This window comes from Pelophylax lessonae (assembly GCF_965119305.1).
Source record: "Pelophylax lessonae genome assembly, chromosome: 3".
Lineage (NCBI taxonomy): Eukaryota > Metazoa > Chordata > Amphibia > Anura > Ranidae > Pelophylax > Pelophylax lessonae.
Window position 1 is genome coordinate 507,229,661 of NC_138770.1, and position 26,256 is coordinate 507,255,916.

A 26,256-nucleotide genomic window follows, 5' to 3' on the forward strand; every position below is an offset into this window, starting at 1 on the left:
TGTATGTGGCCAGGCTGTGAAAAAGTCTCACACATGTGGTATCGCCATACTCAGGAGGAGTAGTAGAATGTGTTTTGGGGTGTAGTTGCAAGTATACATGTGCTGTGTGAGAGAAATAACCTGTTAATACGGCAATTTGTAAAAAAAAAAAAAAAAAATCTTCATTTTGCAAAGCATTGTGGGAAAAAATTACAACTTCAAAAAACTCACCATGCCCCTTATTAAATACCTTGGAATGTCTACTTTCCAAAAAGGGGTCATTTGGGGGGTATTTGTACTTTCCTGACTTTTTAGTGTCTCAAGAAATGAGATAGGCCTTCAGTACATCAGGTGTGATCAAGTGTGATCAATTTTCAATGATTCCCACCATAGCTTGTGGACTCTATAACTTTCACAAAGACCAAATAATATACACTTACTTGGGTTATTTTTACCAAAGATAAGTAGCAGTATAAATTTTGGCCAAAATTTGTGAAGAAAAATTACTAATTTGCAAAATTTTATGACAGAAACAAAGAAAAATGCGTTTTTTCACAATATTTTCAGTCTTTTTTTATTTATAGCACAAAAAATAAAAAACCCAGTAGTGATTAAATACCATCAAAAGAAAGCTCTATTTGTGTGAAAAAAAGGACACAATTTTTGAATGGGTACAGTGTTGCATGACTGAGTAATTCTCAGTCAAAGTGTGAGAGCGCTGAAAGCTGAAAATCGGTCTGGGCAGGAAGGGGGTGAAAGTGCACTGTAGGTAAGTGGTTAAGGAATTGTCTTTACCTAATAATGAGGACATCTTCTTAGTGACAGGTGATGTCGCCTCATTATATACGATCATTCAATACGACGATGCCCTTTTAGCGTTCAACTGGGCCTTTAGCAGAAGGGATGATGTTCCAGAGTGCCAAAAGAGATTTTTGAGAGATGCTTTAGATTTTTGTTTGGCGCACAATTATTTTTGGTTTAATGGTGTGTGTTCTACCAACAACAGAAGTTGTGGCAATGGGAGCCAAGTTCGCTCCAAGTCTGGCGAACATATTCATGGGTGAGTGGGAGGACCGTTTCATTTATGCTGCCCAATTTGAAGAACTAGTGATGCATCGTCGCTACATAGACGATCTGTTCTTCATTTGGGTAGGGAACGAATCCTCTCTGTTGGAGTTTTGTGGAAAACTGAACAAGAATTTCAACAACATCAAGCTAGACTTTAATTGGAGTCGCACTAGTATTCATTTCCTGGACGTGGAGATATCCCTTCTGGAAGGTGGACTGAAGACTAAGGTCTATTTCAAGCCCACTGACCGGAACGGATATCTCCTCGTCCAGGGTGGACATCATCATAAATGGTTGTCTAAGATTCCGAGGGGACAGTTTCTCCGAGTAAGGAGAAACTGCACCACTGATGATGACTTTGAAACCCAGGCCCAAGTTTTAAAACAAAGGTTTGTGGAAAAAGGGTACGAAAGTAATAAACTTGACACAACCATTGCTGAAGTGGGGAGTCTTTCTCAGAACGATTGTTTGAGGGATACGGTGAGACAGCCCACACGTGAGCATGAATGGAGTTTTATAACTCAATATAATGCACAATACCGGGATGTGGAGCAGATTTTTAAAAAGCATTGGCCTGTGTTATGCATGGACAAGGCTTTAAGTGGGGTGTTACCTGAGACCCCTTCGTTTATATACAGGAGAGGGCCCACTTTTGGAGATCAAGTGGTTAAAAAAGTGTTGGACCCCCCCACCAAACCAACCATGTTTTGGGATAAGACCACAGGTTTTTTCGCATGTAGAAAATGCAAAACATGCAGACAGGTGTACACTCACCTGAGGAATTTTACAATGTTTAAGTCTCCTTCCAATGGACAAAGTTTTGAGATCAAAGATTTAATAACATGTAACAGTACACATGTTGTGTACTGTTTACAATGTCCATGTAATCTGATATATATTGGAAGAACTAAACGTACCATTGCCATTAGGGTGTCAGAGCATATCGCAAACATCCGGAAAGGTTTTAAGGATCACAACGTATCCCTGCATTTTCGTGATTACCACAATAGAGATCCCACACATCTTAAATTTTGGGGGGTTGAAAGGGTGGATCCAGGTTGGAGAGGATCCAACAGAGTTCGCAAACTCTCCAAACGCGAAACACACTGGATCTACCTTACAGAATCTTTACATCCCAAAGGTTTGAACATTGATCTAGATATCAATTGTTTTATTAGTAATTATTCATCATGTGTGGAAATTTTCCTATTGGTAGTCGTTTTATTTCAACTATTATCTATCCAGCTGATTCTTGATGTCATTTGGGATTTTAGTGATTTTTAGAAGATTTTTAAAATTGTATATTTATGTTTTGCTTTCAATAGATTTTTATTAATTTTTTTCAAAACAATACAACAAAAATATGAAGGTAGTCATATTCACAATTACAATGTTTCCGAACAAAACATAGAAAGGTAGTGGTTCAGAACTCAGTCATCAAGAAAGTTTATCATCTCAAAAGTAAACGTTAACAAACTATAACTGTTTTATGTCGTTCCACTAGTGTTTTGCGCTTATGTCATGGATGGCCCATCCCCGGTCAGGGGGTGGGGGTTAAATATTTGCTGGTGGTCCAAACGTTCCAAGCATAGTGGAATGTGGTTCCGTTGTGGGTCGAGTAGGCGTATGCCTTCTCCATGGAATATTGGAAGTTAACAATTCTAATTACTTCCAGGTGGGAAGGGGATGTGGCCTGCTTCCAGTGTTTAACAACTAATGTCCTAGCAGCCACCAGGATGTGGAAGCATACCGTTCTCATGTTTAAGGGTATGTTGTGTATTCCCAAGTTTAGTAGAGCCATGGCCATGGTGGGTTTGGTGAGTATACCCGTGGTGACCGAAAGAACCTCAAACACCCTCTTCCAAAAGCTGGTTAGACTTTTACACTTCCAGAAGATATGGGAGATCGTGCCTATTTGGTCACAATTTCGCCAGCAAAGCGGGCTCTGGGAACTGAAGAATTTAGACAGGCGATACGGTGTAAGGTACCACCTGGTCAGAAGTTTTTGCATTTGTTCCCAGTGGTTTATGCATCGGGAAGCAGCGTAGGAGGTTTGAATCGCCGTTTTCCACTGGGATTCGGAATAGGGTGTCTGAAGCTCTCTCTCCCACTTGACCATGTGTGATGTTTTGTGAAATGTGTCCTTGCGTCCCATAAAGTTGTAAAAGAGGGAGATGCCTTTTACTGGGGTCTCTACAATCGTAAGGAATTGCCACAGGGGGGAAGGTACCCGTAATTGGGGCAGGGGATTCTTGCGTAAGAAACTGATTATGGCGTTATATGAGAACATAGTTTTGTGGGGGAGATTGAATTCTATTTGAAGATCATGGAAGGATTTAAGCGAGTCTCGCTGGTACAGTTGGGAGACCGTCTGTATGCCCGCGGCCGTGAGCATGTTGGTCGCCGTGTATGGAAGAAGAACAGTGAATACAGTTAAAGGTATAGGGATCAACAAGTCTGTCGGATGTGTGGACTTCCGTGCGATAAGGACACGCCAGGAGCGCAGTGACGCTTGAGATGTGATTGGCAATGTCCTCAGATCTAGAGGTTTCCATGCATCTGCAAGAAGCAGTAAACTAAGATCCGGCGTTCGCGTCAATGCCGCTTCTATTGGAAGCCAGGGGAGGCGGCGTGTGGTGGAGAACCAGTATTGGAGGGGGGTTAGTCTCGTCGCAATAGTCTGTTATGTCTGGTAGCCCTAGTCCTCCTGCCTTTTTGTGACGTACCATATGTGAGTAGGAGCACCTGGCTCTCTTCCTTTGCCATATGAATGTGCGAAGGATTTTGGATATGGAAGTGAGGTATGCACAGGTGATTTGTACCGGGAGGGTGCGAAATATATATAAAATCTTTGGTAGGCAGAGCATTTTGAATGCTGCTATTCGTCCCGCCCAGGAGATTTCGGATGATTTGATACCATTGGTATCTGCTGTTAAAGTGGAAAGTAGGGATTTCATGTTGGAGTGTAGCAAATTGGATGTGGGAAATGCTAGCTGGATCCCTAGATATTTTAGTGATTTAGATGTCCACGTGTACGGGAGTTGTGTTTGGAGGTGTTTACGGGTATTTTCAAGTATATTCATACCTAAGATTTCAGATTTTCCAAAATTTACTTTATAGAAGGACACATTACTAAAGTCCTGAAGAATTTTATGAGCCGCTGGGAGGGACACTATAGGGTTTGTTAGACTCAAGATGACGTCGTCAGCAAATAGAGTGATGACGTGCTTGGAGGGACCAAATTTGAACCCTGACACCATGGGGGAGGTGCGGAGCAGTTCTGCCAGTGGTTCTATTAATAAATTAAAGATGAGGGGTGACAAGGGGCATCCCTGCTGCGTACCATTGGTGATAATAAAGGGTTTAGAAAGCATGCCAGCGGAGAGTACTTTGGCAGACGGGGAGGAATATAAAGCTACTATGGCTGACAGGATCGGGCCTGAGAACCCAAACTTGCGTAGAACCAATTCCATGTAGCCCCAGTGGATACGGTCAAACGCCTTCTCTGCATCTATGGAGAGAAGCAGAGAAGGCGTTCTGGAGCTCTCGGCTTGGTGCATTAGGTTTATCACCCTTCTGGTCGCGTCAGGGGCTTGCCATGCCCGGACGAAGCCCATTTGGTCTCCCCCTAGCAATGTTGGCAGAAGCCGTGCTAGGCGGTTGGCGAGGAGTTTAGCATATAGCTTGACGTCGTTGTTTAGCAGGGATATGGGTCTAAAGTTCGCTGGGGCGGTAGGGGGTTTGCCTGGTTTGGGGAGGGTTATGATGTTTGCCTGGAGCATCTCCTCGGGGAAGGTGCCCGAGGCAATGGCGAAGGAGAATGCTGACAGCATGTGGGGTGAAAGTATGTCTTGAAGTGATCTGTAGTACTCATTGGTCAATCCGTCTGGGCCTGGAGATTTATTTAAAGGTGTACATTTATTGTCTGAGAGATTTCTTTTGGCGTAAAGGGGGCATTGAGGGATGCTAGGTCTTCAGGCGTGAGAGTGGGTAGGTTCATGCGACTCAGGACGTCGACGGGTTGTGTGTGGCCGTATCATCGCGAAGGTTATATAGGGAACCGTAATAGTCGGCGAAAGCGTCCGCTATTTGCTGAGGGTGAGTGTGTTTTTTACCCGTATGGGGGTGGGTTACGAACGCTATCTTAGATTTAACCCTCCTGGCTTTAAGCCTGGAGGCTAGAAACTTGCCTGCCTTGTTGTGGGCCGAATAATATTGGAGGCGGAGCTTTGCCAGCATTTTGTCATGGTTGACAAGCAGGAGCCTGCGAAGTTCTGTCCTGAGGGTAGACAGTTTGGAGGATAGTGTTTGGGAGGGGCTTTGTTTATTGGCCTCTTCCAGGGATTTGATGTCTTCGAGGGTGTCTCGAAGCGATTTCTGATACTTCTTTTTTAACCTGGACGCTAATAGAATGAGAATTCCTCTCACATAGGCCTTATGGGCATTCCAAAGCGTGAATGGGTCTGTGTCTGGGATGGCGTTGTGTGTGAAGAAATCCCTGAGTTGGGTTTGGAGGTGTTTGAGGGAATCGGGGTCTGATAGGATGGAGTTGTTACACCTCCATATGTAGGAAGACGGCTGGGAGGCCGAGGTGGAAATGGACATATGTATGGCGGCGTGGTCTGACCACGTGATGGGGGAAATGGACGTGTGCATCACCAGGGGCAAGATCGTTGAATCTATCAGAAACATGTCGATCCTGGAATAGGTTAGGTGGCTAGCCGAGAAGAAGGTATAATTCCTCTCCTCCGCATGTTGGTACCTCCAAATGTCATGTAGATTTTCCGCATGTAGGAGAGCTGCCATGGATGTGGACAAGGTTTTACCTCCGGAGGTTGAGTCCATGGTAGGGTCTGCTACAGTGTTAAAATCTCCACATATGATCAGTTTGCCTACCATGAGTTTGCGAATTTTTGCGAATAGTTTTCTCAGGAATTTGAGCTGGTGTCGGTTGGGGGCATACACATTTACAATAGTATAATCACATTCATCAATATTACAGTTTAAGATAATGAATCTCCCGTCTGTGTCCTCCACCACCCGAGAGTAGGTGAAGGTCACAGAGTTGCTAATAGCCAGCAGGGCTCCTCGTTTCTTTTCAGGGGAGTTTGCCATAAAGACATGGGGGTAGTCCGGGTGGGAGCAGCGAGGTACGGAACCTTGCTTTAAATGGGTTTCCTGAATAGCCAGGACATCCGCCTTGTGTGACTTTGCCTCCTTCCACATTGAGAAGCGTTTCACGGGGTGGTTCAGCCCCTTAACATTCAGCGATAAAAGCTGCAAAGACATGGCTGGGTTTGCGGAAGTTCAGAAAGTTCGTAGTGGGACCTTGGTGTAAGGGCATGAGCAGTCCATATAGTACATGGTGTAGGAAAATACATAGAGGTACCTGGTAGGAGGTCACAGAAGCAGCTGTGAGATGGAGAGTGGAAACTATTCAGGTAATGTTCGCATGAAGGTTGGCGGGCGGCATAGAAGAAGACGAGATGGAAGTCCGGAAAACAATGTAGGGGTCGGGAACAACTTTTCATGGGTGTTGCTACATTCGTAGCTGAGTCCTGTTCTGAAAAATAATTGCATAAAACAAGAAAAAACAATAAAGGTAAAAAGGATACGGTCCTGATGGACCATAAGAGCAGCTGTTGCTGCGCTGTAGGTGGGGTTGCTAGCACGTTAGCAGGTGCTACAAAGAGCGGGAGGGCCAGTGTGCCCAGCCTCGGATAGAAACGTCAGCATAATTTTAAGCGGTGAGAGGACCTGGATCTGGAAGGCCTAGACACTGTATGCCAGTCAGGTTGCATACGTGGTAGTGGAGGGTCTGGAGGTCTAGGTCGTTGGTCGGTAGCATCAGGGAGGATGTGCCACTGCTTGAGGAGACGGAGGCCTTGCTCCATAGATGTGATTTGGGAGGTGGACCCCATGTGGGTAACGCACAACTTGGCGGGGTATTTCCACTTATATATGATTTTAATTGTTCCTCAGGGCCTTAGTTATGGAATTCAGATTCCTTCTCGATTGGAGTGTATATTGAGAATAGTCAGGTAAGACCTGAAGGGTCGATGCAATATCTGGGAGGCGATCTTTCCTCCTGAATGAGTCTAATATTTTCTCCTTAGCTTGAAAGAAGTGTATCCTCAGGAGGACATCCCGAGGGATGTCTTGCGGCAGGAAGGATGGCTTGGGGATTCGGTGAATGCGGTCTATGGTGAGGTCCTCATTAGAAAGTTCAGGCACCACTTTATGAAACAGATCGCGAACAAAGGTGGGCAATTGGTTGGGTTGGACAGTTTCAGGGATCCCTCGTATTTTGAGGTTGTTACGCCTCGATCGATCCTCAAGGTCTGCAATCTTTGCCTGCATGCGGTGTATGTCTTCCTGGTGGGATGTATGAGCGTCCACTAGGGTATTGTAGGATACTGTGAATTCCTCCATCCTTTCCTCCACATTGTGTACCCTGTCTCCTAGGCCGTGCAGTTCCCTCTGGCAATAGGAGATGGAGGCTTGGATATTAGCCTGCATGGACGAATGTAGCATAGACAGCATGTCCTTAAGGGTAGTGTCTGATACTGGTTGTCCCGTGGTAGCTATGTTTGCAAACGGGTCTGGTGGTGGAGAGTAGGCCCAAGGTGTGCAGGGGGCGTTGGATGTGTTGCTCACCTCCATGGAGGATGTAGTCGCCTGCATCGTCAGTGAGTCTCTCCTTGGACGAGACTTCGCCGGACTCTGCGCTGATGGGGTGGAGGGAGATGAGTCCGCAGACCGCGCCAGCCGCATCGGGAATGTGTCCTGTGTTCGCGCCGCTATTGGCGCCGTTGTGACGTCACGCGCCCGCAACTCGGGTGGTAGAGGGCGCGGCTGGCCGGACGGTGGGATGTCTCCGCCACCATGTTGGTGGAGACCGGGCGGCAGGGGTCCGAAGAACTCGGACAGTTTGCGGACCGGTGGGACTCCCTTGTTTTTTCGGATCATCTTGGCGGTGTGCACTGGCTGTTCCCCCCGCAAGGATTTGCTGTTTCCGAGGTCGCGGAGTGGCTGTGTCGGGCCGTAGATGTGGTTAAGGCTGAGCACAGGCTGGAGCTCCTCGGTCAAGCGGCCATCTTACTCGGCGGTCGCCACGCCCTGTATATTTATGTTTTATGATTCTGATGTATTAATGTAGATTGAGATATATCCTGTGGCATATATTTATTTATGGATATATGTATACACTTAATATATGTGGGAGCATTAATTTATTGTATTTTTATATATTTTTTTTATATATTTATATGTAGTATTTATCCAATGCTCTTATCAGCTAATTGTATTTTGTATATGATGCGTTTCCTGCGATGAGTTAATTTGATGTGTTTTTAAGTTTAGAGTTACGAATATTGTGTATGACCCAACCTTTTTTTAATTAACATGTACAATGATGGGCATTCTAATAAATACATGGATGCTGTACATTAGGGTCACAAGAAAGCATTGGCCATTTATATGTGGTCCGCTCTGCTGTCCAAGTCCTTTCTAATGCGGGGGCATCCGTAGGAAGGGCCGGAAGTAGATGATATGTAGTATCAGTGGGGTCAATGTCTGGGCGGAAGTCCGGTCACAGGCAGTGACGTCAGGAAAGCGGAAGTAAATGTGTCCCGCTCACTTCTGGGTTACGGCGACGGTGCCGAGTGCGCCTGCGCCGTATGGAAGTTAAATATCGGCCGACCGCGTCACGCACACATGCTCTCAGTGGAAGTCCTATCGATGAAACGCGTCAGTACTGTGTGTGAGGTCGCCTTATGCCATGTGTTATGCCTGGCCACGCTATGGTCTCCTGGCAAATACGGGTTGGATCGGGTGATGGGTCATGGAGCGTGCATGTTTTATTGAATGCCTTCATTTCTATCAATTGCTGTAAGTAGACATCTTGAGGGGAGTGGGGCTTTGTGTGTCATATTTTATCCATTAAAGTTGCGGAATTACACTATGTGCCCCTACTCTTCATTTACATGCTACCATGAATGGAGTTCTATATGAATGCTAATAAGGTTTATATGGAGTTTCTATGCTACGGTTTTGGAGACGTTTATGTGGTGATCGGAGCTTACTCTGAGGGAGCTTTTTGATCATTGATCTGGTGAGTTCCAGGAGAGAGGGGGGAGCACCGGTGATTGGTGGATTTATGGTGGATGAATAAGAAATCCTTCACACCCTTTCCCTGGGATTTGGATTGCAACTTACTGAAACCGTCTTGTGATTGAAAACTGCATTAATTTTTGTTTGACGTCATTTCTCCCATAAGGGAGTTACCTTGATATCAGCAGACTTTATTCATTAGCGCTGTTAGTGTTGATGATTTATCTATAATTTTTTAGATTGTCTATTACACCTTTGTCATAATATTATTATTATATAGGATTATATAGGATTTATATAGCGCCGACAGTTTACGCAGCGAGATTAAAAATGCCCTGTCCTAAAATTCTTGTTTTCTTTTTGCGGCGCCCACTCCTACATCCTCTGTATCTCTTACCTCCTCTTACTCTCTTCCCTTTGCATACAGTAAGGGTTGTACCCAGGGTGAGGGTTGTTCTTCCCCTTCTACCTGTATGTATCTGCTCCCCCCCGCCCCTTTTGACCCTGATAATAGTTTGGGTTCCCCACAATTCCGTCTGTGAAAATCCCTCCTATAAGGGTCTTCATACCCTCCTGGGATTCTGACATATTTGTTTTCATATTCTAATGGTCTAAACCTATTGTGTGTGGGTATATTATATATGGGAGGATATGGGGGGGGGGGGGGGAGTTATATCCTTGTGGAGGTGTCGATACCCACACTGTGGCCCATGATCGAGTTCTTGCAAGTACCCCCAGCAAGTACCCTGCTGAAGGGTACTCAAAGACAAGAGGAATCAGGAGTGCTGGCAGGGCACAACAGAAGAGGAGGATCAGGGCTGCTCTATGCAATTACAATATGGACTTACTAGGTCTCATTCTGCGCTGTGTCTCTGTATGGACTTAGAGGTCATTGTGGTAGAGGTGGGGATTTCCTTCCTCAAATAGGAGCCTCGAGCAAGAAGAACAGTACAGTACAGCAGTGGCATCTCCAAATCTCACAAGACTAGCAGTCAGAGGCAGCAGTGCCACAGACCTTACACTGCAGAGATATATACGGCTATGAAGCTGTAGGCACAAGTGACACATACCTGGAAGTACATTACTATTTTCAGCAGGAATTAAAAAAAAAAAAAAAAAATTTCAGGACACTAATGCGCAAATAACATTTCTAAATGTTTCCTATAACATTTACTTGTTTATAGAGTTTGTCTAGTTTTGCAACTGCACTACTGTATCTCACAGGATAAAATTCAATGTGAGCTTGCCATTCATTTTTAGGTTGTGTTGCCTTACTAAATATTACACATTTCACAACACATTATAAACCTCCATTATTGCCAAAGTGGAAGAAACTGGAGACTTTACCAGATTTCTGGTAAAGTATTGCAAATGTCTGGGAACAAATTGGACCAGTGGGCTGCAGTGTTTTATAAAAGACAGTTTCTAGTAAAGAGAAAGCTGGACAAATAAGAGTAACAAGCCTAAAGACATTAATCTCTCAAAATGTACTTCACACAATCTTGCCTTAAAAACTGTAGTTGGGAATATGTAAATCTTTTATTTTAGAAGAGAGCTGTAAAGGTGAGCATTTGACACGGGTGCGCTTTTTTTTTTTTTAAATTGTCACAGCATAAGGTTGGTAAATACAGTACATACCTAAGAACCTAAAACACAGAACAATCATTTAACCGTTAGGAAAGGAAACTATAATTGTTTACCATGCAGCGTAATGAACAAAAATTCTACTAAAACGTCCAATCTTTAGCATTGCTTACTACATTCACCTTGTCTCCAATCCAAAGGCCTATTTTATAATCAGTAGACATTTTTACAGCTTATTATCAATACTTTATTCATGGGGGGGACTCGCCACTCTTGGCAAACAAGTATGGAGATAGAGCTTGCCTAGAATAAATTAGATAGGAGAGACCTTGTGGATATGCACAAGAGCAAAGTGATAAATCATTTTCATTTCACTAATACAAAGTTTCAATTAGGTGTAATCAAAAGCCCTGAACGTTCATCAAAAAAAGAGATCATTCACTTTCCAGATAAGGTTAATTCAGTTTTATTCCAGCCGGGCTCATATGGAAATCAAACGTCACAGTTCAAGACCCACTAAACCTTGTTTGTGTGCTGGGATGTCCTATCTCACTGAACAAACAAGTCATCAAATATACTTATCGCCGCCTTTCGGCTCTATATCATTCTCTGACTACCACTCTGCTACGTGCTTAGCAGCCCACTCTGTGTTTAGACTATTAATGACCAGCGGCTGTTCCTGTCCAAGCCAGCAGAGGAGAAAATAAATATATCCTATAAATCAGGCTCTCTGACATCTAGAGCTTTTAGGAATGGAATAAAGTATGCATCATTTAAGAAATGTAATGCATGATATGAAGATTTGTGTATGCCCGCATGCTCTGTTATAGGGCTGGATTGAAGCTTTTCAAAAGACAGCTTGTACGACTCAAAGCACATATTAAAACATTATTCTAACTGAAAAGAGAACACTCATTCTACTTTAAGATTAGGTCACCAGAAAAAAAAAAAGACATATTTTGTCCTATAATTCTGTTTAAAAAGATTGCAAGTGAAATTTTTACAACTTTAAAATGTCAACAATTCCAACTTGTGTATGCCTTGTAGTAAATCTGTGTCTTGCCCATTCAAGCAAAGCCATGTTCACGGAAAGAGCAAAGAGAACAAGCCTTGTGTAAAACCCAAGACACTGGCTTAACCAGGCATTCAGTTGCCATCTTCATCCCCTCAATTTACTTAGTGACTGGGCTCTCAGCTACCAAGCAATGCATTGTGGGAGGAAAGCAAGAGAGTTGCCTATTCCCCTAGATCCAGAAATATTTCACATGAATTTTAACTTACAATTACATACATTTTCATTCCGAGTTGGAGTTCCACCAATCTTTATTTCAATATGCTAAATTCACAACACTTAGAGCCGGTTCACACTACTCAGACTTGGGACACGACTTGTGTGCCCTCAGGTCGCCCCAAGTCTCTTGTCATCACAAATTCAATGTAAATGAATGAGAGCCGTCTTAATATGCACTACTGAAGTCGCTCCAACTTCAGAAAAGGTTCCTGTACTACTTCAAGGCGGCCTCTATCCGACTTGTGCACATAGACTTCAATGGGAGTTGCCTCTAAGTCGAATCGTTATCTATTTTCAAGCAACTTGTTATCAGACTTTCCAGGAAGAAGAAAAAGATTAGCCAGGCATTCCACACAGACAAAGTCGCCTATCATGTAAGTCTCTTCAAAGTAGTGCACAAGTCTCTTACAAGTCTCTAAACAAGTCTCTTCAAAGTCACGCTAAAAAGTCGCTCCTTCATGGGGCGACTTTCTGGTTGTGGTAGTGTGAACCGGCTCTTAAACAACAGGATAAGGATACAAAGGGGTCTATTAATAAATGTTTAGAAACAAAATTCACACAGTGTTTTACTCAATCTTGGGTGCAAGTTGTATAAATCTTGTGTGAAAACTTTCTAAATATACTTTTTTTTCCACAAAAGTTATAGTTCCTTCAAGCACAACACCCTATACCCACCAGAGGCACACCCAAATGCAACAGGGCATTTAGGCTAAATATAGGCACTCAGAATCACAAACACTTCTGGGGTTCCAGCCCAGACCTTTAGCTACATGGGGTAATGGTTTCTTCTCCCTAATTATTTTTTCTCTTAAAATATAAATTAATTAAATTGTTGAAAACTATTTTTTCCACATGCAAGAACATCTTATGTTCTCAACTGTTCTCCTGTGGCATAGATACTATATGGGAGATATAATTTAAAAAAGTGTAGGGGCATGAAGTGAAAAGTAAGGTAAAATAAAATGTAGACATACCTCTGAAAAACGTTCAAGGAGAGAAGATGGTAAAAAGTCCTGGGGCTCTGAATGAACTGGGGGTCCAGTCCAATTGCTCTGGACAAACAAATGAAGACAGCTAACGCCCAACAGAAACACCAACAGCTGCCTGTGAAAGAAATACAGATTTAAGACTACAGCAGTGTCTTAATTAGGAGACGACTATCATGATAATTGTGTAAAACACGTATATAGTGTCCAATTCAAGATCAGTAACAAAATAAATAAAGTTAAATGTTGTAAAGGCATTGATGTCAGTATGTACAAGTTCTACCTCTTGTATACTCTATTTTAGTCAACATTATAGCTAGAATACACATCTGGAGGTAGCATCCAATCTATTTTAGCTGCTGTATAAAAACGGCCTGACAACTGTCTCCTGATGGAATTTTAAAAAATCGACCTGTTATTACTGCTTGTGCGTACCCTCTAGATCACACAGTGGTGTACCCAGTAATCGCTGTGTCCGGATCACAGATCAGGGTACAGCGCCCTGTAGCACGTGATTACTGTGATCAATCACAGCGATGACACTTGTAAACAAAGGTTGTATGTTGTATGAGTATTTGCTATTAAAAAAATAAATAAATCAAATCATCAGTCACTAGAGTAGTGCAGTGTCATTATGGTGACATTGTATTGCTGTTGCTAGCTATCAGGGACACTGTATACCAGTGCAGCCAGACGATGGCCCCTAGCCACAGCAGTCACCACATCTTTAGTACAACAAGAAAAAAAAGGCGCTAAAGCTGCAGATCTAGAAAACAGGGGGCATACAACAAAAGAGGAAAGGGAAGATAACAGTGTCCATGCACTTCATAGAAGTACTACCAAGTCCATGTACTTAGGGCTGCCATCAGAAGGAACTGAAACCAGGCTTCCAGTGCTGCAATAAAGATAAAAGAGACGACTCTAAGTGCAGACTCTTAACAGTTTATTCAGGATAAAAAAAATTGCCAACTCACATGGAAGTGAATAAAAATCAGGAACATCATGAGTGGTAGATCAGGGGATCCTCAAGGGATGTCAGTCGTCCTGCAGTAAGATACACTGTCAGTGCAGCCTCACTGGTCACCATCTGTTTGGCAGCTGGGCGGTGGATGTAAGTCAAAACGAGGCTTGGGACACGGATGGCTTCAGCAGCGTTGGATCGTGACGTCACCGTTATGCAACACATTTCCGAGCATGCGCGCTGCTGGTGTTGCGACAGCCACACTCCTTTTTCAAAGCTTTGAGCCACCAGAATGACCGGAATCCCTTCGGCCTCAATCCAGGGAGGGCGTAGATCAGTGACTCTGTGATGTCCGCCAGAGAATCCCGTGACCTTGCCACAAACCTCAGTACCTTTCTGTTGAGCTGAGATGCCAACAGATCCACCTCAGGGGTGCCCCCACCGCAGACATACAGTATCAGATGAAACACATCCAGATGAAGGGACCACTCCCCTTGGTTTAACACCTACCGACTGAAATAGTCAATCTGCCAATTTTTCACTTCTGGAATGTTTACGGCGGAGGGGGCCGGAACGAAGCATTCTGCCTTGCTGGCTACTTCCGGAGCTACCAACACACTTATTGTTCCTCCCTGGTGATAGACATAAGCCACTGCCTTGACATGGTCCGACTGGATCCGCACCGGGATCCCCTGGAGCTTATCCGTCCAGTGATTCAGACAGAGTCTGATCACCTGAAGTTCCAAGACACTGATCGTTAGTCTGAATGCTTCCAGCGTCCAACAACTCTGAGCGGAGCTCATTCCCAGGACACCTGTAGTGACCACTGTCAAATACAAGGGGAGAAAAAAATTTGCCCTGCCAGAGAGCGAAGCCACCAGAGCAGGGAACCCCTGGTTTCCCGGTTCAATCGGATCTGATTGTCCAGCGACTTTGGACACTTATCCCATTTCACTAGGATCTCCCTCTGGATGGACCTCTTATGGAACTGTGAAAACAGAACTGCCTCAAAGGAAGACACCATCAGGCCCAGCACCTGCATGCCAGTCTGGAGGGAGGACCACCTGCTGGACCATTGCTGGATTAATGGCTGTGTGTTGAGTTATTTTGAGGGGACAGCAAATTTCCACTGTTCTACAAGCTGTACACTCACTTTACATTGCAGCAAAGTGTAATTTTTCAGTGTTGTCACATGAAAAGATATAATAAAATATTTACAAAAATGTGAGGGGTGTGCTCACTTTTGTGAGATTATATATATATATATATATATATATATATATATATATATATATATATATATATATATATTTATCTATTTTTTCCAAAGAATTGTGGTGAAAAATTACAACTTCAAAAAACTCACCATGCCTCTTACTAAATACCTTGGACTGTTTACTTTCCAAAAAAAGGTCATTTTGGGGGGTATTTGTACTGTCCTGATATTTCAGGGCCTCAAAAAATGAGATAGGCAGTCGCTACATTAGGTGTGATCAATTTTCAATGATTGGTACCATAGCTTGTAGACTAATCTTCACAGACTAAATAATATACACTAATTTGGGTTATTTTTACCAAAGATATGTAGCAGTAGATATTTTGGCCCATATTAATTAAATAAATTGCTTATTTGCAAAATGTTATAAAAGAAAATCAAAAAACATTGTTTTTTGCTTTTTTTTTTTCTATAAAAAAAAAAAAAAAAAAAACAACTGTGGTGATTAAATACCACCAAAAGAAATCTCTATTTGTGTGAAAAAAATGATAAAAAATGTGTTTGGGTACAGTGTAGCATGACCAAGCAATTGTTATTCAAAGTGTGAGAGCACTGAAAGCTGAAAATTTGTCTGGGCAGGAAGGGGGTGAAAGTGCCCTCTATTGAAGTGGTTAAGTGGGCTGTGCACAGGAGATGCCCCTGCAATTTGACAGATTTTAAGTGTTTTTTGCATACTGTGTTGATGAGGGAATCAAGCAATTTTCTTTACTTAAACCCATGGTTGAAGAAAAGAAAATTACATAATGTATGATAATCCTAAGAGAAAAGGTTGCATTGTGCAGGGCTTGTTATCTTGTTGCTTGAATTTAGAAGATTCTGTGAGGGCTAAGGACAATGAAATTGCCAGGTTAAGGAATGCAGTTGATAGACGCAAAAAGACATAGGCAATGTTACAAAACCAATTAGAAACTAATAATATAAATTGAATATTTCATGCAGTTACTATTGGAGACAATTTGATTGAGAAATAAAGTAGGATCAATTATGAGAAGAAAATGAAGAATTGAAATTAGGAATTATGGAATTAGAGAAAAATTCACATGAATGTAGCTATGCATCAAATATAAAATTCAGCGATCTGCAAGAAAATACAAACTCACAAATTCCATCAAATGAAAAAGATAAAATTTGAGAATTGATTGCCAGCTGTACCTCGTGTGACTACCACAATTAATACCAATATTAACAACACAGGTGATCAAGCAGTAAAACATTAAAAAAAGACCATTCTTATCTTTAAGACAAATACAATATATTCTCCACATGCTGTGCTTATTTGCATGCTATCTGCAAGTGTCATTTCACACAGCAGCAGTTGAATTTTGCAAGCCACTTCTGCTGTAGAAGCAATCCCTGGAATAATTGCCCACAATAGTGGGGGTGGGCAGCATGGGGAGAAAAGCAAAACGTAAAAGAGCACCCTAATGCCTTTGACAATGTTTTTTTTATTTTTAGGATATATTGATTCAAGTCAAAACCCTCAAGTGGTTAAAGCTTGTCTGTAGGCAAAAATAGTTTTTGGAAGGAATGTAGATCATTTTTTATAGTCTGTGTCCTCAAAGTTTTTGTTCTGCATTGTTGTGTTATCCTCTTCATCTTTCAGAGGCTTTTTCTCCAGAATTTCCTGTGCAGGGGACTGGACAACAGTGCCTACTCTTTGTGCAGCAGCATCACTGGAACCCTCAGCCCCGGTTACATAGTTACATAGTTTGTGAGGTTGAAAAAATACATCAGTCCATCCAGTTCAACCTATGATGTGTGTTTGCTGTTAACCATACATTGTATATCCCTGTATGTTGTGGTCTTTAAGGTGCCCATGTAATAGTTTTTTGAAACTATCAATGCTCCCTGCTGATACGACTGCTTGTGGAAGAGAATTCCACATCCCCACTGCTCTGACAGTAAAGAACCCCTACGTATTTTTAGCTTAAACCGTTTTTCCTCAAGTTTTAGTGAGTGGCCACGTGTCTTATTGTATTCCCTTTCTCTGAAAAGTTTGTTCTGTATGCTAGGGTCGCCAGTACAGTATTTGTACATTGATATCATATCCCCCCTCAATCGTTTCTTCTCCAGAGAGAATAAGTTCAGTGCTTGTAGTCTTTCCTCATAGCTGATGTCCTCCATTCCCCTAATTATTTTTGTTGCCCTTCTCTGGACTTTCTCCAGTTCCAGCACATCCTTCCTGAGGACCGGTGCCCAGAACTGGACAGCATACTCCAGATGTGGCCGGATCAGAGTCTTGTAGAGAGGGAGAATAATCTCTTTATTTCTGTATCCCAGTATTCTGTTGGCTTTGCTTGCAGTGGCTTGGCATTGCATGCCACTGCCAAGCCTGTGTTCTACCAGTACCCCCAGGTCCTTTTCCATCCTAGACTCACCCAGAGGTCCCCCCCCCCCCAGAGAGTAGCTTGCTTTCGCATTACTAATGCCCAGGTGCATTATTTTACATTTTTCAACATTAAACCTCATCTGCCATGTAGTTGCCCACCCCATTATTTTGTTCAGATCCTCTTGTAAGGTTTCCACATCCTGCATAGAAGATATTGGCATGCTTAGTTCACACTATAGCGATGACAGACATCGCATGCGATTTGGAGCGCACTGCTCTAAAAATCGCATGCGATGTCTGTGCAATGCAAATTCAGCCATACAGATTGTATGGCTGAATTCGTATCGGATTTGAACAGAACACGCACAGGACCCTTCTTTGGGTCCGCAGCAGAATCGGATCACATGGTGGTTCACACCAAAGCAATCAGATTCGTGTCCGAACTGTCAGTTCGCACTGCGATAAGCGAACTGATCTGGGGGTGTCGTTAACTTTGTATTAACCCCCCCCCAGCGATTCGCATATGGCAGTGTGAGCTGTCTGCGATTTGAATGCAATGCGGGAAGCCGCAGTGGATTTGCAGGGTTCCCACATCGCGTGTGTGAACCCGAGCCTCAAAGCCCATAGATGCTCTAATCAGGAAGCAATGACATCAACATGCCCATGCAGAATCAGTAGTAGGATAGAGCTGGAGTCATTTTACACACAACCCTGCCTCCCAGCTCCTCAGTTCTCTGTCCACTAATGAAGCTTTGCTGATGTGTCCAGCAGCTCCTAATTATCTAGGAGTCAAGGACACTGTTAGGGTGATATAAGCTAAGCAAAGCATCAGCTGTGTGGGCTAACGTAACTACTTGAATGTCTCTCTTTTCCACTTTACTAACTCTGCACATCAATGTCCTGCCGCTCCCAACTGCCCAGGAGCTCTGGACATGGACAGGAATGTATAAACTTATGCTGTGCTTCCTAGCTGCCTCTTTCTCTCTGCCCGCAGTTCTAGATATTGTCAGGGTGATGGAAATCATTGGGCTTCTATAAAAACAAATTGCTGGAGAGTCTAATGCCTTGTACACACGCAACGATTATCGGCCGACCGATCATCCGACTTTTGTCCAGAGTGGTGTTTTGTTGGTTGGAATGTGCCTAGACTGCACACAAATTTTCTCGGCCAACAAAAATCTACTTCAGTAGTGATGTCATGTGCTGGTTTACTTTCCGTGTGTTTTTTCTTCTCTGAGCATGCCCAGTCTTGCTCATCAGATTTTTGTCTGCCAAAATCTGTACTGACTGATGGAAAATCGGCCGTTGTGTTGACGGTCAACAAAAATTTTATAGCCTGCACACCAGATTTTTTTCAGCCGAAAGGTCGGAGTCGGTTGTCGGAAGCATCATACCAACAAGCCGAAAATCGGCAGATTGGTCGTCGGACGAAAATTCCCGGCCAATAATCGATGCGTGTGTACGGGGCTTATCTCTGCTAGTTGTGCTGATTGTGTGCTGCAGCTCTTAATTGCCCAGGAGCGAAGGACATTAATAGCAGGGCATATGTTGGGTTAGACTTTCTTCCTATGCAGTCCTGCTTCATGATCATACAGCTGCATGAAAAAGCAAACTGCAGAGCATTTCTGTTTTGCACGTGTTCAATGTGCCAGTGCTGGCACAACAAATGCACATGCAAAGGAAACGTTTTTTGCGGTTTCCTATTCTTCATACAGTGGAGACTGATGAAAAGGGGTCAGCAAGTACAGTATCCTAGTTGACAGGGAAGTTTTTTGCTCCCCTGTCAACATCCACAAACTGTCAACTCTTCCAGGTCTCTGCAGCAGTATGAGAAATCCCGGGTCAAAAGAGAAGCATCTCTTCTTAATAAAAACTAGAAGGAGTTACAAGGGGTAGGAGGTACGGGGAATAAAGTGGGTTTGTGACAGGTCAACTTTAAAACCAGAGCAATCTGTATTTTTTTCTTAGTTGCAATATACTGTACTCCTAAACTGTTTCATGCATTTTTTTTAATAAATAAAAAGCAAAAATCTACAGCACTAGAAAAAGTGAAGTTTGGCCAACACACACCAAGGCTTAAAAGATATGATGACATGTATATTTAACAGCTTCAGCTAACCCTGCATTACCAGTTTAATACTGGTTATCTGTTGCTATGAGATTTACCAGTAGTGTCATATAAAATATTGTACACAGTATATAAAATAAAGTTTACCTGTCATAATTCAGCTCTGCGGGAGAGTCCAGGAATGCAGAAATCTGTCTCTCCAGGTAAAAGTCCAATTTTTCATCTGGGTCTGGAGCACTAAAGATCTCTTGCATCAGTCGACTGAGTACAATAGCCTCATAATTGCCTTCAAAAAGCAACTGTAGCAAGGATGTGATATCTACAGGGAAAAAAAGCATAGTCTGGAAAACCAAGCCATACAAATTACTCTGCAATCTAAAATCACTACAGGTTATCAGAACCAAATCAACACAACAAAAACGGAAACATTACAAACTTAGTTTATGCCTGTGTAATATGACACTGACCAAATAAAGGTAACTCTGCTTTTTTCCTATAAAAAATTGCATAACATTCATAATTGCTTTGCATTTTACCTTTTGAAAATAACAATAATAATAATCTGTCTAATAAAATCTGCAGTCAGCTATGATTTACAAAAATGGACATAAAAAATTAAAACACGCTTCTCCTTGCAGAAGAGTGTTTTTTTAATATTGATGGTGCACAAATTTCATCAAGAATGTAATTTCAGATAATGCTGTTCCCAGTTATTACAAGAGTTGTAAAGATGATGTGACTATAGAAAAAGACCACCCTGCTTAGGCAGTAGGAAGCGAGCTTCAATACAAATGGTAGCATGTAAAACATGTGTTGTCATATGTAATCCTTGTAACATACTGTGTGCGTGTCTATTATTGCCAAAGGTTTTTGGACGCTTGCCTTTACACACACATGAACTTTAATGGCAACCCAGTCTTTGTCAGTAGGGTTTAATATTGAGTTGGCCCACCCTTTGCAGCTTTAACTCTTCTGGGAAGGCTGTCCACAAGGTTTAGGAGTGTGTCTATAGGAATGTTTGACCATTCTTCCAGAAGCGCATTTGTGAGGTCAGGCACTGATGTTGGACAAGAAGGCTTGGCTCGCAGTCTCCACTCCTATTCATCCCAAAGGTGTTCTATTGGGTTGAGGTCAGGACTCTGTGCAGGCCAGTAAAGTTCCTCCACCTCAAATTCACTCATCCATGTCTTTATGGATCTTGCTTTGTGCACTGGTCCAAATCTTATGAAAAAACGCAGTGCTAAACACCTATGTTAACCACTTTACCGCTAAGTACCGTAGTACTACTGCGGCAAAGTGGCTCTTGTAGGTCTGACGACGTAGACCTACGTCGCCACACTCCTCCCCCTGTAGGCGGCGCTCGCGCGCCGCCGGAGGCGCGCTCCCGCTGTTTTCATTCACAGCGGGAGTCGGGCCAGGGGAGGAGCAGCGGCGATTGCCGCTGCTCTGCCCGGATCGTCGGGGAATCCAGTTTGGAGATCCGCCCGCCTGTGTAAACAGAGCGGGCGGATCTCCTCAGTGACAGGGAGTGACAGATCGGACTGTTCAGCATAGCTGGACATCCGATCTGTCCTTGTCTCACACAGTCACCTCCCCCCCCACACGTCAGTAAGCACCAGGCATACATTAACCCCTCCCTCTCCAATAAAATTAACCCCTTCCCTGCCAGTGTCATTTTTACAGTAACAGTGCATATTTATAGCACTGATTACTGCAGTAATGTCACTGGTACCCCCAAAAGTGTCAAAAATGTCAGTCAAGGGTCCGATCTGTCCGCCGCAATGTCGCAGTCCCGCAAAAAAATCGCAGATCGCCGCCATTACTCGTTAAAAAAAAAAACACCAAAAATGACATAAATCTTTCCCTTAGTTAGTAAACGCAATAACTTTTGCGCAAACCAATCAAAATACGCTTATTGCGATTTTTTTTTACCAAACATAGGTAGCAGAAAACAAATTGGCCAAAAATTTTTAAAAAATTAGATTTTTACATCTTTTTTGGGGGGAATTTCATATAAAAAAATGTTAAAAATATTGTTATTTTTTCAAAACAAACGCTCTTTTTTTGTTTATAGCGCAAAAAGTAAAAATCGCACAGGTGATCAAATACCACCAAAAGAAAGCTCTGTTTGTGGGAAAAAAAGGACGTAAATTTCGTTTTGGTACAGCGTCGCACGACCGCGCAATTGTCAGTTAAATTCGCACAGTGCCGAATCGCAAAAAGTGGCCCAGACGTAAGACAGCAAAATGCTCTAGTGGTAAAGTGGTTAACCACTTTAATACAGGGCACTTCCCTCCCTTCCTGCCCAGGCCAATTTTCCCCTTTTAGCGCTGTTGCAATTTGAATGACAATTGCGCGGTCATGCAACACTGTACCTATACCAAATTTATGTCATTTTCCCCCCACAAATAGAGCTTTCTTTTGGTGGTATTTGATCACCTGTGCGATTTTTACTTTTTGCTAAACAAATAAAAAAAGACCGAAAAGTTTGAAAAAAAAAAAAAGTTTTTTTGTTTATGTTATACAATTTTGTAAATAAATAAGTTTTTTCCTGCACTGATGAGCACTGATGAGACTGCACTGACAGGCACTGATGAGGAGGCACTGATGGGGTGGCACTGATAGGCGGCACTGATATGCGGCACTGATAGGCACTACTATGCGGCACTGATAGGTAGCACAGATATGCAGCATTGGTGGGCACTGATAGGCGGCATTGATGGACACTGATAGGTGGCACTGATGGGCACTGATAGGTGGCACTGACGGGCACTAATGGGCACTTATAGGCGGCACTGGTGGGCACTGATGGGCACTGATGGGTGGCACTGACGGGCGGCACTGATGGGCACTGATAGGCGGCACTGGTGGGCAATAATGGGCACTGGTGGGCGACACTAAAGGATAGCAATGATGGGCACTTGTGGGCAGCACTGATAGGGAGGACACTGGTGGGCATCACTGATGGGGAGGGCAATGGGGGGCTCCCTGAGCCCTGATTGCCATCCCTGGTGGCCATAGTGGGCATCCCTGGGGTCATAGTGGGCATCCCTGGGGTCATAGTGGGCATCCCTGGGGTCATAGTGGGCATCCCTGGTGGATCTAGTGGCATCCCCCCCCCTGAGGGTCTGCACTGGTAATCAATGATCTGATTACCAGTGCCGACCCCCCCCCTGTCAGGGGAGCCGCCGATCGGCGCTCCTTTGTTCGTGCCTGTCAGGCACGAACTAAGGAAAGCCGATCAACGGCTGTTCCTATTTACTATGTGACCAGCCGTGATTGGACACGGTTGATCACATGGTAAAGAGCCTCCGTCAGAGGCTCTTTACCGAGATCGGAGATGCAGGGTGTCAGGCTGACACCTCGCATCACCGATCGCCGCTCTGCGCGCCCCCGGGGGGCGCCCAGAGCTGTGTTATCCTGCCGCCGTCATATGACGTCCGGTCAGGATAACACAACCACATTCCCGCCGTCATTTTGTAATAGGGCGGGCGGGAAGTGGTTAAAGTTGCTGACAATAAAGGCAACATACTGCAAACCCTTTGTGACCATAAAATAATAAAAATTTCAGGAGGTAAATTTTTTTTAGTGATTTGAATGAATGGACTTTTCTTTAATTCACTAGAAAAAAAAATTGTGCTGCAATTTTATTTTATGGTTCAAAAAATTTGTTGGGAGGGGGCAGGGGGGATTATGCCCCTTAGTTCCAGTTAAGGGAACTCCTAAGGCATCAGCATACCAAGACATTTTGGACAATTTCATGTTCCCAACTTTGTGGGAACAGTTTGGGGATGGCCCCCTTCCTGTTCCAACATTATTACGCACCAGTGCACAAAGCAAGGTCCATAAAGACATGGATGAGTGGGTTTGGGGTGGAGGAACTTGAATGGCATGCACAGAGACCTGGCATCAACCCAATAGAACACCTTTGGGATGAATTAGAGCAGAGACTGCGAGCCAGGCCATCTCATCCAACATTAGTCCATCCACCATTAGCTCCTCAGTGCCGGCAGCACTTATGCAGCCCCAGACCATGACACTCCCACCACCATGCTTAACTGTAGGCAAGACACACTTGTCTTTGTACTTCTCACCTGGTTGCTGCCACACACGCTTGATACAATCTGAACCAAATATGTTTATTTTGGTCTCATCAGACCACAGGACATGGTTCTAGTAATCCATGTCCTTAGTCTGCTTGTCTTCGGCAAACTGTTCGCGGGCTTTCTTGTGCATTATCTTTAGAAGAGGCTTCCTTCTGGGATGACAGCCATTCAGATCAATTTGATGCAGTGTATTGTCCGAGCACTGACAGGCTGACCCCCCACCCCTTCAACCTCTGCAGCAATGCTGGCAGCACTCATACGTCTATTTCCAAAAGACAGCCTCTGGATAGGACGCTGAGCACGAGCATTCAACTTCTTTGGTTGACCATGGTGAGGCCTGTTCTGAGTGGAAAGTGTCCTATTAAACGGCTATATGGTCTTGATCACCGCTGCAGCTCAGTTTCAAGTTTTTGGCAATCTTCTTATAGCCTAGGCCATCTTTATGTAGAGCAACGGTTCTTTTTTTCAGATCCTCAGAGAGTTATTTGTCATGAGGTGCCATGTTGAACTTCCAGTGACCAGTATGAGAGAGTGAGAACGATAACACCAAATTTAACACACCTTCTCCCCCCATTCACACCTGAGACCTTGTAACATTAACGAGTCACATGACACCAGGGGGGGTGGCTAATTGGGCCTAGTTTGGAAATTTTTACTTAGGGCTGTACTCACTTATGTTGCCAGCGGTTTAGACATTAATGGCTGCGTGTTGAGTTATTTTGAGGGGACAGCAAATTTACACTGCTATACAAGCTGTACACTCCCTACTTTACATTGTTGCAAAGTGTCATTTCTTCAGTGTTCTCACATGAAAATTGAAAATATAGAATAAAATATTTACAAAAATGTGAGGGATATATATATTATATATATATACACACACACACACACACATACATATATTACACTGCTCCAAAAAGATTCCAGGACACAGGCACATACTGTAGGAGAGCTGGACAGGGTAGTAGAAGGTCCCTAACCCATCAGTAGGGCCAGTATCTGTTCCTTTGTGCATGGATAAATAGGATGAGCACTGCCAGAGCCCTACAAAATGACATCTGATGGCCACTGGTGTAAATGCCTTTGACCAAACAATCAGAAACAGACTTCATGAGGGTGGCCTGAGGGCCCAACGTCCTCTAGTGGGCCCTGTGCTCACTGCCAGGCACAGTGGATTACAGGAACCATGTCCTGTGGTCTGATGAGACCAAGATAACTTATTTGGTTCAGATGTTGTCAAGCATGTGTGGCGGCAACCAGGTGAGGAGTACAAAGACAAGTGTGTCTTGCCTACAGTCCACTATGGTGGTAGCAGTGTCATGGTCTGGGGCTGCATGAGTGCTTTCTGGCCTGGGGAGCTATAGTTCAAGAACACTAGAATTGGCAGGTCCGCCACTGGCACCCTGTGCATTCTACAGATGAGAGCATTTTCACCCTGAGCACATGTGACAGACGTGAAAGGGTCTAGAGAAGCAGTGGAGAACGTTATGCTGCCTTTAACATCATTCAGCACGACTTGTTTGGTGGTGGGTCAGTGATGGTCTGAGGAGCATAACCATGGAGGGCCACACAGACCTCTACACTAGACAATGGCACCCTGACTGCCATTAGGAATCGGGATTAAATCCTTGGACCCATTGTCAAACTCTACGCTGGTGCAGTGGGTTCTGGGTTCCTCCTGGTGCACGACAATGCCCGGCCTCTTGTGGCGAGAGTATGCAGCCATTTCCTGGAGAATGAAGCGATTGATACCATTGAATGGCCCCCACGCTCGCCTGCCCTAAATCCAATAGAACACCTCTGGGACAATAGGTTTCGGACCATCCGATGCCGCAAGGTTGCACCCCAGTCTGTTTAGGAGTTCAGTGATGCCCTGGTTAAGATCTGGGAGGAAATATCCCAGGACACCATCCGTCATCTCATTAGGAACATGCTCCAACATTTTCAGGCATGCATACAAGCACATGGGGGCCATACAAACTACTGAATACCATTTTGAGTTGCTGCAATGAAACTTCAGCAAAATGGACTAGCCTTCTGCATGTGTCTGAGTTCAGCCTTCTGTAGACTGATAATTTTAATTTTATATCAAACCGATGTGGAATCCTTTCATTCCTAACACATTACTCAGTCTATATCAGTATAGATATCCAGCATTATATTTTTCACCATTGAGATCTAAAGTGTTTTCAAAGGGTTCCTTTAATTTTTTTAAGGAGATGATGGAGTCTGCAAAAGACCTTAGACTGGGACGGAGATTTGTCTTCCAACAAGACAATGATCCAAAACATAAAGCAAAATCTACAATGGAATGGTTCACAAATAAACATATCCAGGTGTTAGAATGGCCAAGTCAAAGTCCAGACCTAAATACAAATCGAGAATCTGTGGAAAGAACTGAAAACTGTTGTTCACAAAGGCTCTCCATCCAACCTCACTGAGGTTGAGCTGTTTTGCAAGGAGGAATGGGCAAAAATTTCAGTCTCTCGATGTGCA

At 43.6% G+C, this 26,256-nt stretch overlaps 1 protein-coding gene across 1 annotated transcript in view; it reads right to left on the bottom strand.

The window, feature by feature from the left end:
* TTC27 (tetratricopeptide repeat domain 27) overlaps positions 1-26,256 on the bottom strand; it is a 747,788-nt gene that overhangs the window by 665,571 nt on the left and 55,961 nt on the right. Inside the window, exons 3-4 of the mRNA XM_082252288.1 lie at positions 19,802-19,973; positions 13,009-13,138 (exon numbers count right to left, since the gene is read on the bottom strand). Coding sequence (XP_082108414.1) covers positions 13,009-13,138; positions 19,802-19,973 — 302 coding nt within the window. The remainder of the gene's footprint in view (positions 1-13,008; positions 13,139-19,801; positions 19,974-26,256) is intronic.